Source organism: Phytophthora parasitica (genome assembly GCF_000247585.1).
Source record: "Phytophthora parasitica INRA-310 unplaced genomic scaffold supercont2.107, whole genome shotgun sequence".
NCBI classification, from domain to species: Eukaryota; Oomycota; class Peronosporomycetes; order Peronosporales; family Peronosporaceae; genus Phytophthora; species Phytophthora nicotianae.
The window spans coordinates 41,896-56,776 of record NW_008649093.1 but is presented as its reverse complement, the minus strand read 5'-3'; the positions used below and the strand labels follow the sequence as shown (position 1 = coordinate 56,776).

General features: G+C 55.0%; 9 protein-coding genes across 11 annotated transcripts; 3 read left to right on the top strand and 6 right to left on the bottom strand.

The window, feature by feature from the left end:
* Positions 1 to 94: 94 nt before the first annotated feature.
* PPTG_19207 (hypothetical protein) lies at positions 95 to 2,110 on the bottom strand (the record flags this gene model as incomplete). Its single annotated transcript, XM_008917580.1, has 2 exons — positions 210 to 2,110; positions 95 to 151 (listed from the first exon to the last, which is right to left on the bottom strand). The coding sequence occupies exons 1-2, from the start codon at positions 2,091 to 2,093 to the stop codon at positions 95 to 97; spliced, it is 1,941 nt and encodes a 646-aa protein (XP_008915828.1). The 5' UTR covers positions 2,094 to 2,110.
* Positions 2,111 to 2,119: 9 nt separating this feature from the next.
* On the bottom strand, positions 2,120 to 3,985 carry PPTG_19206. Of its 2 annotated transcripts, XM_008917578.1 has the most exons (5): positions 3,356 to 3,904; positions 3,028 to 3,285; positions 2,814 to 2,959; positions 2,455 to 2,736; positions 2,120 to 2,379 (listed from the first exon to the last, which is right to left on the bottom strand). In XM_008917578.1, the coding sequence occupies exons 1-5, from the start codon at positions 3,525 to 3,527 to the stop codon at positions 2,209 to 2,211; spliced, it is 1,029 nt and encodes a 342-aa protein (XP_008915826.1). In that variant the 5' UTR covers positions 3,528 to 3,904; the 3' UTR covers positions 2,120 to 2,208. The 2 variants fall into 2 exon arrangements, with proteins under 2 accessions (XP_008915826.1, XP_008915827.1); XM_008917579.1 differs by having other exon boundaries at positions 2,120 to 2,736; positions 3,028 to 3,985.
* A 108-nt stretch (positions 3,986 to 4,093) lies between these two features.
* Positions 4,094 to 7,717, top strand: PPTG_19205 (hypothetical protein; the record flags this gene model as incomplete). The annotated part of the gene is made up of 1 exon (XM_008917577.1): positions 4,094 to 7,717. One exon carries the CDS (start codon positions 4,094 to 4,096, stop codon positions 7,715 to 7,717), a length of 3,624 nt encoding a protein of 1,207 aa, XP_008915825.1.
* On the bottom strand, positions 7,315 to 8,722 carry PPTG_24535 (hypothetical protein; the record flags this gene model as incomplete). Its single annotated transcript, XM_008917590.1, has 2 exons — positions 7,315 to 8,461; positions 8,700 to 8,722. 2 exons carry the CDS (start codon positions 8,720 to 8,722, stop codon positions 8,209 to 8,211), a joined length of 276 nt encoding a protein of 91 aa, XP_008915838.1. The 3' UTR covers positions 7,315 to 8,208.
* A 252-nt stretch (positions 8,723 to 8,974) lies between these two features.
* PPTG_24534 (hypothetical protein) lies at positions 8,975 to 9,151 on the top strand (the record flags this gene model as incomplete). Its single annotated transcript, XM_008917589.1, has 1 exon — positions 8,975 to 9,151. The coding sequence occupies one exon, from the start codon at positions 8,975 to 8,977 to the stop codon at positions 9,149 to 9,151; it is 177 nt and encodes a 58-aa protein (XP_008915837.1).
* A 669-nt stretch (positions 9,152 to 9,820) lies between these two features.
* PPTG_19204 (hypothetical protein) lies at positions 9,821 to 11,599 on the top strand. Its single transcript, XM_008917576.1, has one exon. It carries the CDS (start codon positions 10,104 to 10,106, stop codon positions 11,469 to 11,471), a length of 1,368 nt encoding a protein of 455 aa, XP_008915824.1. The 5' UTR covers positions 9,821 to 10,103; the 3' UTR covers positions 11,472 to 11,599.
* On the bottom strand, positions 11,526 to 12,670 carry PPTG_19203. Of its 2 annotated transcripts, none has more exons than XM_008917574.1 (3): positions 12,210 to 12,670; positions 12,011 to 12,137; positions 11,526 to 11,948 (listed from the first exon to the last, which is right to left on the bottom strand). In XM_008917574.1, the coding sequence occupies exons 1-3, from the start codon at positions 12,639 to 12,641 to the stop codon at positions 11,638 to 11,640; spliced, it is 870 nt and encodes a 289-aa protein (XP_008915822.1). In that variant the 5' UTR covers positions 12,642 to 12,670; the 3' UTR covers positions 11,526 to 11,637. The 2 variants fall into 2 exon arrangements, with proteins under 2 accessions (XP_008915822.1, XP_008915823.1); XM_008917575.1 differs by having other exon boundaries at positions 12,276 to 12,670.
* PPTG_19202 (hypothetical protein) lies at positions 12,659 to 13,175 on the bottom strand. Its single transcript, XM_008917573.1, has 2 exons — positions 12,987 to 13,175; positions 12,659 to 12,916 (listed from the first exon to the last, which is right to left on the bottom strand). Exons 1-2 carry the CDS (start codon positions 13,104 to 13,106, stop codon positions 12,737 to 12,739), a joined length of 300 nt encoding a protein of 99 aa, XP_008915821.1. The 5' UTR covers positions 13,107 to 13,175; the 3' UTR covers positions 12,659 to 12,736.
* A 1,154-nt stretch (positions 13,176 to 14,329) lies between these two features.
* On the bottom strand, positions 14,330 to 14,852 carry PPTG_19201 (hypothetical protein; the record flags this gene model as incomplete). Its single annotated transcript, XM_008917572.1, has 2 exons — positions 14,330 to 14,669; positions 14,809 to 14,852. 2 exons carry the CDS (start codon positions 14,850 to 14,852, stop codon positions 14,330 to 14,332), a joined length of 384 nt encoding a protein of 127 aa, XP_008915820.1.
* Positions 14,853 to 14,881: the final 29 nt, after the last annotated feature.

The window sequence follows — 14,881 nt, the reverse complement described above, 5'->3', positions numbered from 1 at the left end:
AGCGGGAGCGTCAGCCGCTTCATCCGTCCAGGGAACTTGCTATCACGCATAGACATCAGCACCAGCACGTGCTTTCTATCGTCTTTTCTATCAGTCATAGAAGCTGCAAGTGACTCGAGTGCGTAACTTGTAAGCGGAAGTACACGAATGCCTGTATCCCTGTCAGTAGAGCTTGGACTAAGAACATCAGGTGCGTCCTCCAACGAAACAGACGAGGTCAAGTTGGTCTCCCTTAGCTGCTGTAAGTATGGCGCAACAAACGTCACTTGATCGCTCTTTACGACATTTTGTGCAGTCTCGAGTTCTCGCAAGAAATCTGCCAGTGCCAAGGACTCACGCTCCTGTTCAGGGGAGCTGGGTTTCAGTAGTGCATCCAGTCGACCAGTGTCCTCCAGAAAACTCTGCACAATTTCAGCTGCAGATAGTTGGTGACACTCAGCACGTAGTCGCTTGATGATATTTACGAACGATTCGGCTATCTCCAAGCCTTTTTCGAGCTGTGAAGACACCGGTTTCGGCAGCTCTAGCTCCTCGCCTTCTCTGTAACTGAGAGAAGTTCCAAGCGACTTGCCCTGACTTTGAACAAAAGCTTCGAGAACTGGAAACAGATCCACGTGACTCCGGTGCTCCTTTTCCATCAGCCAGGACAGCAACTCAGCCGGGAAAGCGAAATAATCTGAACGTAAAACATTATAGAGATGACGTGAGTCACTTGGAAAGCACAATGCGCATAATAGCGAGTACACTGCGTTCACTCCAGGCTCGTCGAATAAATGGACAGGTGCACCAGTGGAGCTAGTTGCAGCCGCAAATTGATCGCCAATCATCTGCACTGGAAGCCCCTGCTTCTTGAATGCCAGCGTGATTCGATTCGCGTCGGCGTGTGTGGGGCACAACACAGTGGCCTGGGTAGTTTTATCAGACTGCAGCTTTTGAGCTAGAAAAGCACCAACACTCCTTTCCTCCGCTTCAGAGGTACCGAAATTCCAGCACTTTAAAGGAATCGGAGCCGGTGTAGAGATATCTGCTTCCTGCGTCAAGATCTGTTTCGCAAAAGCTTTCATCTTTGCTCTTTTATCGGCCATTTCATCTGTCTCCAAGGCAAGACGGGCCACACTTCGTTCACGACCTGTACACGATGCTGTCTTCAGTATTTGCTGCTCTAAAATTCGCGTCTGTGGACACTCGTCTCCGTCAAGCAGTACGCGACTGAAGCTGGCACTGGACTGCACACTAGGTTGACCACACAAATGCCCAACAAGCGTCGCCATCGCCGGCGTCATCCTCTGAACATCGTCCACCACCACGTCCGTATACTCCTTTAGTACCTCCCGGCTAAAATCATTGGTTGTAGCTTCCTGCTCTACTACGCTTCCCTTCTGCACTCCACACAGTTCCAGCGCATCCATCACCAGACCGTCCCAAGAGGTGGCATTGTGCTGCATCAATAGCTCCTGGTATTTCCTGTACGTCTCTGCCAGTTCCTGAGGTGCCTGCTCTCCAGATGCAATAGCCACGGTCGCGTATTGTTCGGGCGTGACTCCCTCCCGTTCCAGCAACCGAAAGAGCTGCAGCAAGTCAAGTACTCCTTTGCGTCTCTGCAGTGTCGACGAGGCCGCGAGTCTTGACGCACCCGGTAGCTCCATTCCGTTGTGCAGCAACAGTGCTGCTAGTTGAGCGTGGTCGAAGATGCGGCGTTCGCGACCGCTCTCGCGCAGCAGCAGCTGGCTGAATTCGCGTACACCAAAGACTCCGTGGCCACGGCGCTCCAGCTCAAACGCGGGAGAATCTTGCTCAAGTGCCACGCGTACAGGTGAGTCGGATGAGCTTCCAGTGAGCAACAGGACGCGACGCTGTGGCTGCTGTAGAAGCCATCGCATGCGCTGTAAGGCCTGGAGGTTGGGCACAGTGGTAACCAAGCTGTGGTGCACGATGTTGGGACTTCCAGGGAGAGATGAGACGTCAGATGTGGATGCATTGAGAGAGGATACGCTGGAGAATAAGCGGCACGTCTGACCAACTGATGGCCAAGCCTTACGTAGGAGAACGTCGCGCCGCAGCGACCGTCGAACGACAGTGAGCTGCCGAGCCATTTGGCTGAGTGATCCGATGGACGAAAGGGTGTCAAAAATGAGTGTTTATGCATTTAACCTTTTTTGGTGGCCAAAATGGGTTTATATTATCCACTTCAACGTGACCAAATCAAATCTACTGCACGAGATTCGCTGTTGGCTGCTTGGCATTCCATAAGTCGTGCATCCAGAGATACTGCTCTGGGTACTCGAGCACCAGTCTCTCCAGCATCGATGCGTATGTCTGTACGACCTCGGTTGCGTGTTCCTGAGCCGTTGTCGCTGTGGTTGCTGCATTCATAGAGATCTGGATTGGAAGGAAGGCAAACAGCGGTCAGCTAGAAAATAAAAACTGCAAACAACTATCGCAACGTGGTCATACTGGTCGCAACACGAGATGGAAGGGCTTCTCACTCGGATCGGACGACGCGTAGAAGCGCTTGTTGTGCAGCACCGACGTAAACCAAAGCGTTGCTCCTGTCTCCATGTGCAATCGAGCTGCACCAGTCGCCATGTGTGTGGGCTGACCGAGAAACGTCACGGTCGCGCGTGTACGTTCACTGTTGCAGCGCTGATCTGCTACAAGCCCGACCAACTGTGCAGCATTGCCATTCGCATTAGGACGTTGAAGCACGTCGCGAAGAAGTCCATAGCATTTCTTGTCCTGTAGATAGGATCAGCATTAAAGCAAACCATGTGAGTCGAACTTTAATAGAGATCTGCACCAAGGTGCCAACGCACCGCAATGAAGCGCCTGCCAGGTGCACTGCGAATCGAGGCGACCAGATCATCCAGTGCAGCATTATGAAGGGGACGATACACAATCCACTGCGTCTGGACAGGTACAGCTGGACGCGCCAATGCCGCCGGAATAATCTCCCAAAAGCCTGTAATGCAGGCACCGGTTAGTCGAGTAGGGCACACGCAATTTCTAACATGGCTATATTCAACACACCAATATGCCCAGTCGTAATAATTGCATGTGATGATGTCTGCCCGTTAGCTAGCACTGTCCTCATGGATGCTAAGGACTCTCGGGTGTCCTCATCCAGTGAGATCGACGTTTGTGGATTCGCCACTCCATCAAGTCGAAGAAGCCACAGCAGTGACAGCGCTGCATACGTGTACGAGTCACGCGCGACGCGATGTCCATCATCGGATGGTAGTCCAGCCGCGATCCGATCGAGCACCACGCGACGACGCAGGCGAATAACTAAACGCCACGTCCCATGCAGGTTAGTAACCACTTTCTGGTGGTCTCGGTGCAGCGTGATCTCCCTTACCATAATAGAAAATACCACCGAGCGCCTTCGCCGTAACCCAGAGCATCCGGTCTGGAAGCCTACGCGCCAGCAGCTGCAAGCCCCGCACCGCCAAAGATGCCCATTGTGTTGAAAGACTTGATCGCCCTGGTGCTGCCGTCGCAGGCTGCCAAGCGCTCACTCCAGTCTTCATCCAGCCGTCGCACGCCCGCCAATCAGAATGTGGCCTCTAGCATTGGCCCCGTCGCTGATTTGTCCACATCCCGTAGGGCCTACGACAGACCCACCAAGTACTCCGTCTCGGAAGAAGAGCGGGCCAAGATGGACACCTTCGTCTTCTTCACCATGATGCGGTAGAGCAGCGTGTAGCGCTACATTATCGATTACGACGACGGGTTTCTAACCGCCAATACATCGCCAAATCTCGCACTACCTCATCTGTGTTTCTCTCAGTTGTTGCCTGCTATAGACAGCTTGCATCACAGCGCTTCCTTCGTCTTAGTTTTCCGCTTACATGCTCTCCAACTGTTCGATTCCACGGTTGTCAATCAGTTGAAGTGAGCTGTCACGGCCATATTCGTAATACTTCGAAGAACCTTGTTACAAATTACAGTATCCGTAGCCATCCAGTGAGATCAGCTGCGAAACTGAGAGAGAACGCCACGCCGTCATGCTCCAGAGTGGCGCCCGTCACTAGCCGACAGCATCCACCCCCAGTGCATCCAGGCCAAGCCCCCAGTTCCATTGAAGCAGTAGCCCATGTACCATGTAGCGGAGATGGTCCGTGACGCCCGGCGTGACATGGCGGAGCGTCATGACGGCGCGTCGCCCGGTTTCGTGTGGAGTACGCTGTCGGCCTTCACGCCCTTCCCGTTCCTGCTGGCCCTGTGCGGCCAGATCTCCAGCAGCCTCGTACGCCGTGCCCCCGATCTGGTGAAACGTGCAGCCGGCGCAACGCGTGACTGTGTCGTGGATACTGCAACGCAGACGCACGACCGGATCGTGGAGCTACGCTTGACATGCACCCGCACAGGCCAACGACTGTTCTACCGCATCAAGGTGAAGGTGGAGACCACGCGACTCCCGGGCCCACTCACCCCACTTCAGAGTCAAGTGGCCGTGCCCTTCCTGCGTGGCGTCGAGGGGTTCGCGCAGTTCGTGACCAGTGAAGAGCTGCCGGAGCTCTACTTTGTGGCCAAGAATTCCATGCGACGCAGCTTCTTCTTGAGGCATGTGGTGCTGCCGCCATTGGGAGCGGCTGAGAGTGTAGTGAGATACGTTGTCATCTTTCCCAGTCATATCGTGTTCCCGTCCAGAGCCGAGATCGAAGACAGGACGGACTTGTTCTTGGAAGGAAGCACAACGCGTGTACAGGCGCTGGTGGAGCATTTGTACTCGGCCACAGAAGTACTGGATCAACACTTGAGTATGGTGCAATGGAACATTCTAGGACGAGGACCTTACGAGTCGCTGAGTGCTTCAAGACGCAGTGAAGTGATCAGATCTGTGCATCAGAGGATGCGCATCATCGCGTCGCACTACAAACTGTTCGAGTTCTTGGCTACTATCAAACTACAAAACGAAATGTTGTACTCTGACCTACAGCGCGAGTTCCCGGACGCAGGCGGTGTCCCTCTAACCCCGAAACAGGTTGCAGCTAACGAAGCCCTGACGGCTGAACTGGCGGAACAGGATGCAAACGCATTCCCTATTTGGTTTTACAAGAAGGTTGACATTACGAGTGGAAATGGGCAAGTATTGCCCAGTGGATTGAATGGACGTACCAAGTCAGCGTCGGATACTACCAGTACAGCTACCCAGTCTACCAATTCAAGTGTCAATGCCAGCACTACAGGCGTATCGGGGTCAGGCGGTTGGATTGAGTTTCCAGCTCACGAGGGTCGTCGACTTGAACGCAAATATCGATGGTATCAGCAACAGAAGAGCAAGATTCCAGGCCCCACGGGGCCTTCCAGCGTCGTTTTAGTGGACGAAGGTCGGCATGAAGTAGACTTGGAGAGCATGCGTATGACGCCGGTGTACTGGCCAGCGCTAGAGGAAATTATCGTGTGTCGTTCTCGTTGGGTCTACGCTCAACGCAACTACGGTCTAGCTCCATACAACACAGAGGCAGCGACAGTTCTGGAAAATGCTTTCGTATATTACTTGGGGCTGTACGCGCTCGAGAAGCAGCGACTGATGGATATCGAGGCACAGAAGCCACGTGGTTTCTTCAGCTCCCGTGCCAGTCTCACTGAGGCGGTTCTGGCAGCTCGGGTTGAGAAGGACTGCACTCTTAGCATCCCAGTGGAAGGCCACTTGGTGGAGTTCAAAGGCCCGCAGGACATCATGCAGTACAAGCGCTTGTTGGCTGGAACGACGCCATTTACGAGTAAACGTCGTGTGTATCGTGGAGATCCGCGTGTTCGTGCTGATCCCAGTACCTTGCAGCTCTGGAAAGATGCCATGGAATGTGATCCAGCTACAGGTAATGCGCTGAAGGTAACTGAGGATGACAAGGACATTGAAGAGGAGATCGAGCATCTTGTACTGATCGTACATGGAATCGGTGACGCGCTGAAGACGCTTGATCTGATCAATGTGGTGACGCTGCGCTCTATCATCGATTGCTCGACAACACTACGGGAGTTGAACCGTGAAGCTCTACGCTCGGCGCACTTCGCTCACTTGAATGGAGAAGACGCGGAAGATGCCACTGAAGACGACGAGAAGAAGGCTACACGCCAACCGCGTGTGGAGTTCTTGCCTATTGAGTGGCACTCGAAGCTGCACATGGAGGGTCTGGATCAACTCATTCGAGACGTGACATTGCCGGCCATCCCTAAGCTTCGTGAGCTGGCCAACGACACAGTTCTGGACGTGCTCTTCTTCATGTCGCCTTTGTTCCACCAGGTCATTTTGGACGAAGTGGCCAAGGAAATGAACCGCGTGTTCACACTCTTCCAGTCGCGTCATCCAGACTGGATGGAATTGAGTCGTCCAGGTGGAGGGAAGCGCAAGAAAGTGTCAATTGTTGCCCACTCGCTTGGATCCATCATCTGCTTTGATATTCTCAATCATCAGCAAGTGTACATGCAGCAATCGGAAGGCACACGGTGCACGGACGACGAAGGCAGCAGCGACGAAGAAGACGTGGACGGGGACGAGGATGGTAGCAGCACAAGTAGCGACGATGGAGAAGTCGCAGTCAATGGCGTGCCGACTGACAACATGTTCGGCTTCGATAACGTCGTTGCCAATCGGAGTTTGAAGCGCCGCTCACGGTCGATGTCGGAGATGTCAAGTACGAACGGAACGTGGAGAAACTCGCCACATTCATTGCATCAGACGGATCAGGAAAAGCAAGACTCCATTCGACGTGTGTCTCCCAAAACCCGACGCACCGGCAGGACTATGGCGTCTCGCCATAAAAACACGGCTAAGAAGACCAAAGCAGCGAAGAAGCACACACTTCCTGCATCTAGTGCTGTCCCAACTGGAGTCAATGGCGCTGTCCCGTTGGTCCCAAAGCTTGCGTTCGACGTGGAAGATCTCTTTTGCTTCGGCTCGCCCGTGGGTCTGTTTCTTAATGTACGTGGACAGAAGCTCGATCGCGACTTCCAGCTGCCGCGATGTCGTCGAGTATTCAACATTTACCACCCGTACGACCCGGTGGCGTATCGTATTGAGCCCATTATGAACCCGGCGCGCGCTCACTCGAAGGCCGCGATCATTCGCACGTTTGAGGGCAAGTTGCGCTTCCAGTACCAACTGCGTAACTCGTTCCGAGCCATGTGGGCTTCGCTTCGTCAGTGGCGTCGCGACTTCGAGCGCCAAGTGCTAGCCGGAGCGCACAGCGTGGGGCTGGTGGAAAGCCCTGCTTCCATGACGCCGCTGTCCGATGCGCTTGCTCTCGTAACACAACCGTATCAATTGCAACGGCGTCCGGACGAGGTTCAGGAAGAGCAGCAAAGAGAGGAACGAGAAGGCGATGAGACTACAGAGAACGTCGCGGTGTTCGGTCGGCTGTGTCAAGGTCTCCCCATCGATTACTCGCTCCAGGAGAACGAGATCGAGATTGCGAACGAGTATTTATTCGCCCTCACGGCGCACGTCATTTATTGGAACAACCGGGACGCGAGTCTGTTTGTGGCACAGAAGCTCATTCTAGAGCCGGCCATTGAGAACTGGCCCAGCAGCAGCGAGCAGGAGGCACCGGTGGAGCGTTTGGAAGGCCAGGAGACGCGGCAGATCAGCAACGGCATAATTATTAGCAGTGAAAAGCTGCGCGAGAAGGAGGAGGCGACGGCTTCGTCCGAGGTGTCCTCGGGCTCGGACGACGAGTTCGAGGTCTCGCTGCGTCGAAGAAGACGTGCACTCTAGGAAAATCGTATTGAAGTTAGTAAACGTAAGTAGACGGACATGTTGCAGTCACTGCAAGGCGCGTGTCGAGCGGCGAACGAGATCCGATCACGGCAACAGCACTGCGCTGTGCGGAGTTCCATGCCGTAAGCACAGCTGGCTCCCTGAAAGCTGCACACTGGACATGCCGTTCATGGCGACGCCGCGGCGTGTCCGACGCCACCGAGATGCGCGTCAAGCATTGTGCCCCTTGCGCTAATCAAGAGTGATTAAGTCAACACGCGCTGCAAATCTAACTCAGCTCGTGCTTCAGACAGACCGGACGTTCGCGCCGACACTGTTGACCCACGTCAACGTAGGCAGCCAAACTTTAAGCTTGATTACCGTAGTGCCGGAGCGGCGCCAGAGCAAGGAGAGGATCCCTTGATGGGGCCTCAACGGATTGAGCTCCTCGGACCTCGAGGAGGAATTTGAAGCCACCTCAGCCCGGCTGCGTCAAGTAGGTCAGCGCATCAAGCGACTGCAAAGCCGCCATCTCGGGCCTCGGCGTGTTCGCCTGCTGCAAGAAGTCCAGTCGGCGAAGCTGGCGCAGGATTTGCGCGGTGACGCTCACCGTAAAGGCGCTTGGCGGTTCGATTAAGCGAGCTGCGTCCTCGTCGCTTGGCGCCAAAGCGCCGAGCTTTGACCAAGCTCCGGTTGACGGCCAACATGGAGTCAAGCAACCGGCACGCCACTGCGGCCGAGCACAGTGCGGGATCGGCAGGTCTGCATATATCGGCGACGCTGCTTCAGCTGGTCGTTCTCTCGCTCTTCAAGCTGACTTCCCTCAGCAACAGCACCGCGATTTGAGCAAGGGGCATGTTGAAGCGGGCGAGGATCACTGCAAGCTGCTTCAGTCCAAACTAACCAGGCCGGGAGGTCGAGAATGCGCCGCCACAAGCTGGACCAATGCAATCGCTGTTGGCGTAGGGACCCGCTGGTCGAGCTTGACCTCGTTACTTACCCCTCGAGCGGACGACTGCCCATATGCGGCGCTTGAACTGCGCGAACAGCAGCAACCGCGGACCTCTCCTCGCAGTGGAGACCTTTACGGTGTCAATTCAATCGGCTGTTGTTGACACTCGCGAGGATGGATGGTAGTCATGGGAAATGAACGATCTACAGTATTGGCGCCACTCGGTTGGGAAGCCGGCCGTGTGAATCATAGTGTGATTGATCTCCAAGAGGGTCCTTCTTCCCGGTATCTTTGACAGCTTCACTTGACTTGCGGGCAGTTCGATGACGTTGTGCCTCAACCTCCCGGCACACCACTTCCCGCAGCGTGTAGCAGACGTGGGATCGAGCCATTTCTGCCTGGCGCACCACACCGAAATGCTACAACCGAAATGGGGAAGACGAGAGACTTACACCTTGGTGGCAACTGCCAGTGGCATGCTGGCCAAGTCGACCACTTAGCCCAGCATCGCTTCGGTGCTGCAAGGCAGAGCTGGGTTCGCGATGCTCGTGTTGCCATCGGCAAAGTGTGCCCGACCAGTGCTCGTGAATAGATATGCAAAAAAAAGTGTGCAACTTCAACCTCGTCTTTGTTGATCAGCGTTCTATTTCTCCTCGCGTCGAGACAGTTGTAAAGCCTCGTCTATAGTGGCGTTTTCAAAGTGGATTTATTCCCTGTTCTTTCGCGCTGCTGTTGCGCTGTCCAGACGTATTTCTGGTCTACCGCTGCGGCCTTATAACCGTGCTGTAACTGTTTCGCGTCGAACGGGCGCAATCGAATGGACAAAGAGATCCAGTGGCGACAACAAATCGGCGGAGACTCTCCTTGATCCGACTATGAAGTCGAGGCGTGGCCGCTCGGCCAGCGTGGCGCCCAGCCGGCGCAAAGCGCGGTGATCTTCACAGCAGTCGTTGCAGTTTGTTACTCGCGGCTGCGGTGTGGGCGTAGGTCCGTGGCCCTGCTACATGTACTTTGACCTTTTACGATGCCTCTGGCCAGCCTCCGACCTCTGTATGCACTTGTTGCGGCCACGACCATCGCCTCGCAACACCTCGGCAGTCGCAACTGAGGCTAGAAATGGTGCCGTTCTCGACTGGCGCGGACAGCCTCGTTCGATCCGGAGGTTAGCCCTCGGGAGCTCGGTGTGCGATGGGTGTGGGCCGTCTGTGTCCGTTGCCAACAGGAAGAGTGTCCTCCCCGGCAGCCGATCAGTAGGAGCTCCACCAGCTGACTGGCTCGTGATGCTCATTTTCTCTCTTTCCCTGTCAACGCTCGCAGCGCTCGACGGAGGCAGAACTGTAGCAGTTGCTTGCCGTACGACGTCGCAGTAGGCGAGATCGAAGGTGTCATTAGTGCTCCGGTGCTGAACGCGTGGCACCGCACGGCAACAGACCAGACGCAGTGGCCAGAGCCATGGTCGCGCTTCAACTCGAGCAGCGCGCGACTGCATCTTCAACCGCCGTCCTGCACGCCTTGATGTCTTCGTGGAGCGATATTGGAGACAATGAACACCAGCAGCAGCGCCGCAGGGAGTACGCCTACACTGACGGATTATCAGCTTGCGCGTCGGCGTCGGCTGACCCGGCCAGTGACAGCGTGCACCAAACCGGCACTAGCTACAGCTCCAATAACGCCGGCGACGGACCTGAAAAGACCCGCGACCGCAAGAGCTGGTTTCCGCGCTTTAAATCCAACTGGTTGGGCACCTTCCGCTCCAAGCAAATGTTCCACTGCTGTGAGTGCGCCGTAGTGCCACCGACCAGCGGCAGCTCGCTCTCGAGCCAGGCGGGCCGCTATAAGGGCGCAGAAGGGAAACACTGCCGCTGTGGCAAGGACCAGTGGCACCTCGCCAAGTCCGTGGAGGAGACTGAATACAACCGTCGCATGGAGATCAGCAAGGCGCTGGGCGGAATGCGTTACGATGAGGCCGTGCTGCGACTACGGAGCATGGGCCAGTCCGAGCTGGACTTCAAGCCGTCGGAGCACATGATCAATGCTGGTTCACCGACTCAACTGCGCAGTACTCGAAGCTTTGCTCCGGCTTCGTCTTCGGCCACCTCGAACCCGCCCAAGCGCGTCCGTAGCGTGTCAAGCGGTCCACTCCCTACGCCCGTCACGCGGACGTACGCTGCCCCACAATTCGTGAAGTCCGAGTTATCAACGCTGCCTACGATGTCTTCTCATATGTATGGGTACGAGAACCCAGCCAAGCAGTACGGATCATACGCTCCAGTGTACGGCAACAACGGCATCGAGTACACGCAGGCTGCGCAGCCGCACCACCCGTCGGAGTACGAACATCTCACGCCGGCACCTTTTGGCGACGAAGAGGGCTTTGGCGAGCTTCTGCAGGGTATTCTAGAGGACGACTCTCGCGTAGCTGCGGGTGCGACCATGGGTCTCAGTCCGAACCAGGCGAACGCGTACGCTGGGGCCCGGTACGGCTATTATACCGGGGCACCGGCAGTGAACGGCAGTGTAGCGCCATTGAAGCGCACGATGAGCATGCCGTCGTATGCCATGACGCCTTCTATGATGGCCTCGCCGCCTCGCGAGGGCTCGGAGCAGGAGTACTATGATCCGACACGCCGGGCCAGTTTGAACCAGGCGTCCGCTTACGTCAACTACCAGCAGCATGCCCCGCAACAACAACAAACCATGTTGCAGCAGCAATTCCCTTACCAACCGCAGCAACCGCAGCAGGTATACAGTCGGTCGCTGTCCATGACGCCGAGTACCATGGCGACTGCGACCGCCACATCAACTTCATTTTCTGCATGAGCTGTGAGGATCAGCGTATAGTAAGTAGTTCAAGTAGCTAAATGGCCGAACGGAGGCGGGAGCTTAAGATGAGACTCTATGTAAATGCAAGCGTGCCTGTGTGTGCGTTGTTTTGACTGTCTACTCCCTAGACGACTTGCACTCTCATCCTTTTGCTCTTGCTATTCTACGCCTTTGAAGGTACGGCCACGAATTCCCGGCTCTGCGTGAGCTTGTCGTCGGGTTCCTTCAAGAAGGTCTCTAATAACGTGTTGAAGCGTTCGGCTTCGGACAGCACAAGATCATGGCCAGCTTCCGCCAGCACTTCGAGTCGGGAATGCATGATGCGCTCGCTCAGGTACTCGCCGTGGAACGAAGGCACGAACTTGTCCTGGCCGCCGGACACCACCAGCGTCTTGCACTTGATGTACGGCAGATGGCCGCAAATGAGATCGCCGCCGTCCTCACTCTCCACCTGGCGAAGCGCTTCCAGCATCTCTGGTGTAGCAGCAAAACATTAGCCACAAAACAATGCAAAACGAACAGGTCCATGCACGTACCGGCCCACTTGTCCTGCAGGTTTTGAGCTCCGAACTTGGCTTCTGCTGCCTCGCGCATCTCCTTGGGCCACGTGTTCACGTCCGCATGCTCCTCCATGTCCTCCAGGTCCTCGTCGCTCACGAACGCCTGCAGCACATCACAACAGAGGATTTTTCAGACTCCAGCAGCTGCACGTCAGTCTATTCGAGATCTGCGTACGTTGCCGTTCACCAACACTAGACGCGATACTCGCTCAGGTTGTTTGGCTGCTACTACGGCGCTCACATTGGCGCCGTGGCTGCAGCCCAGCAGCGAGAAGTGCTCAAGCTTTAGGGCGTCGGCCGCGCGCAAAACGTCGTCAGCATCACGCTCGACACGTCCGCGTCCAAAGTCCTGCTCAGGTGCGCGTGGGTCAATGCCATAGAGCGCGAAGCTGCGCGTGAGCTGTGCGCTGGTGTATTGCAGACGGAAATCGCTGGCCGCGGAGCCGAAAGTGGACGGCAAACACAGCAGTTTTGGCAGCTCTGAAGCTGCGGAGGTCGGTGTCAAGGCGGACAACGAGGAGTCTGAAGCACCCACAGGCAGTTGTAGACTGCGGAAGCCCGTGGGTGCCGTGGAGAAGCGACGCAGCATCGGGCGTACCGGCAGCATGTCAAAATGGAAATGGATGGCAGGATGGGTAAAGGACCGGTTTATTGTGTATTTTAGCAGAATGGTGTGTGAAATGCACTAGCTCTTGTATACAGCTAGGTTTTCCAGACGAGCACCGAGACTCCCGCTGCGACGCTAAAGTAGACGTACGTCTTGATCTCGTGCGTCACGTAGGCGCCGAAGGACGAGCCGACGACGCAATTCCAGCCGCGGCCATATTCCTTCTCCATATTGCGGCGCACAAACTCGGCAATGGTAGAGAACGTCTTCTCCGACTGCAGACGTACGTTAGGTAGTTAGGTAGTGGCCAAAAACATGCTTTTTCGAGCGTCCAACAAGACGCACCGTGACTTGCAGTTGGAAGGCATCTCTCGCGGTGCTCAATGCCTTCTCGAGCATGGCGTCCGTCATGTCCTCGGCGAACACGACGGTCTTGTAGAACTTATCGTTGCTCTTGCCTGCCATCGACTGCTATAGCGGTGGGGTGGTCGATTTGAAGCGGATATGTAAACGCCTCTTCGAGCGTCAAAGAGGAACCGTCCAAAATGACCATACCGATTGCCCAGTCACTCCCGATTGTACAAGGTGCGCTGGTGCGAATCGATACGGACCGTGCCACGGTAACTTGCCTGTAGAAATAAACCTTGACTATGACATGCAGGCCATGGCACAGACCATGGCTTGTGAGGGGTTTGGCGCGAAACGAACGTGGGCTTCAATGGCGATTACGATCTGCACTTTTACAAGTAAAATAAAAAATCTCTTCAAATTTATGCAAGCTCAAATCGCAATCAGTTTCAGTCACAATTGAGCTTGCATTTAATTTGTATAAGTTTGCAACAACGACACCTAAATACAAAAATCTGAAGCCAAAGTGCAATATCTATTCTCCATCCTTTACCTGGGTAACCTTGGTGGATAGCTAGGTTGTTAAAAGACAGTAGTGCAGCTCTGCAGCTCAGGTGCACTACTGTCAAGAGCGGAAGATAAAGACCCAGTGGGGTGGGAACGGAGATCGGCCTCAGAGAGGTCCCTTGTAACGGATCTGCAATACCCACCACCTAACAATGCCGGAGGAAAAGACTGATGTACGAGTTTGAAGGAAGACAGGTAGTTCAAAGATGTTTACGACAAGGGTTATATAGCAACTCGTTCCAAAAGAGTTGTTACGAAGGCCATTCCGGCGATGGAAAAAGGCAACTGCAATGACCTTCACTCTGTGGCGCCACTCACCGTAATCACTCGACGATCGTGATCACTGATGGAAAAAGAGTCAGCCATTTCCACTGGTATCTTGGCAGCATTTCCTACCTGTTAAGCAGTAAAATCGGTCGTTATAGATAGTTTTGAGATCCACTTTCGGGCCGAAAATTGCACTAAGACAATACGCTATTGCATTGTCGGGTATCAGCCTTCCATTTCTTGCTCTACTTCTTGCCCTCACTTCGTTTCGTATTTCGCATGGGATTCACGTAAGGATGATGTCCGTGTCTAATCATGCGATCACGGAGTATGGATACACTCACAGTCAGTCGATCGTCAAAATCATGCGACATGCTACAAGTTGCTTTCACTATGCTCCGTTGCAACGTCCAGCGGCGGAACGGCAGTTGTCCAGACAGCTTCACCATAAAGCTCATTTTTGAACCGTCCGTTGACCGCACAAGTGCCCCCTGCCTTAGCGCCCGTCACGTCCTCTTTTCAGCACCCCCGAGCAACATGTTGGCCATCACCAGTTTCCCTCGTCGCTTCCCGACCGCCAGTAAGCGGCCCTTACGTCTACCGTCGCAGTTGGTGCGCGCCCTCTTGTCAGCAGACGGCGTCCACGACAGCGTAAGAGACTGTGGCGTGGACTTGTACGCGAGTCTTCCAGGACAGCAGCTCTGGAAGAAGAAGCCACAACGTGTGGTGAGCTGGGGCACGGCACAGGCACCGTGTCCACGAACAGCAAGTTGAAGTTCATCTACGTGAAGCAGATCATTGTCGTCTACAGGAGTAGTACTAGAAGGACTCAAGGGAAGGACCAGTCTAGTTAAGCGACTTTAATCAATTCAGTTTCCATTTTACTAAGAAGTACACAGCTACCAACTACCGGAGCGTGACACCTCTCGTCTGCTACGCGGGACTCGTTTTCGCCTACAGTGGCGACCTCCGTGACTGCTCGTACTTCTTCTCGTGCTTCTCCTTCTCCACCGCAATTGGCCTCGCCATTGTCGGCCTTCTCCTCGCCTGCCAGCAGT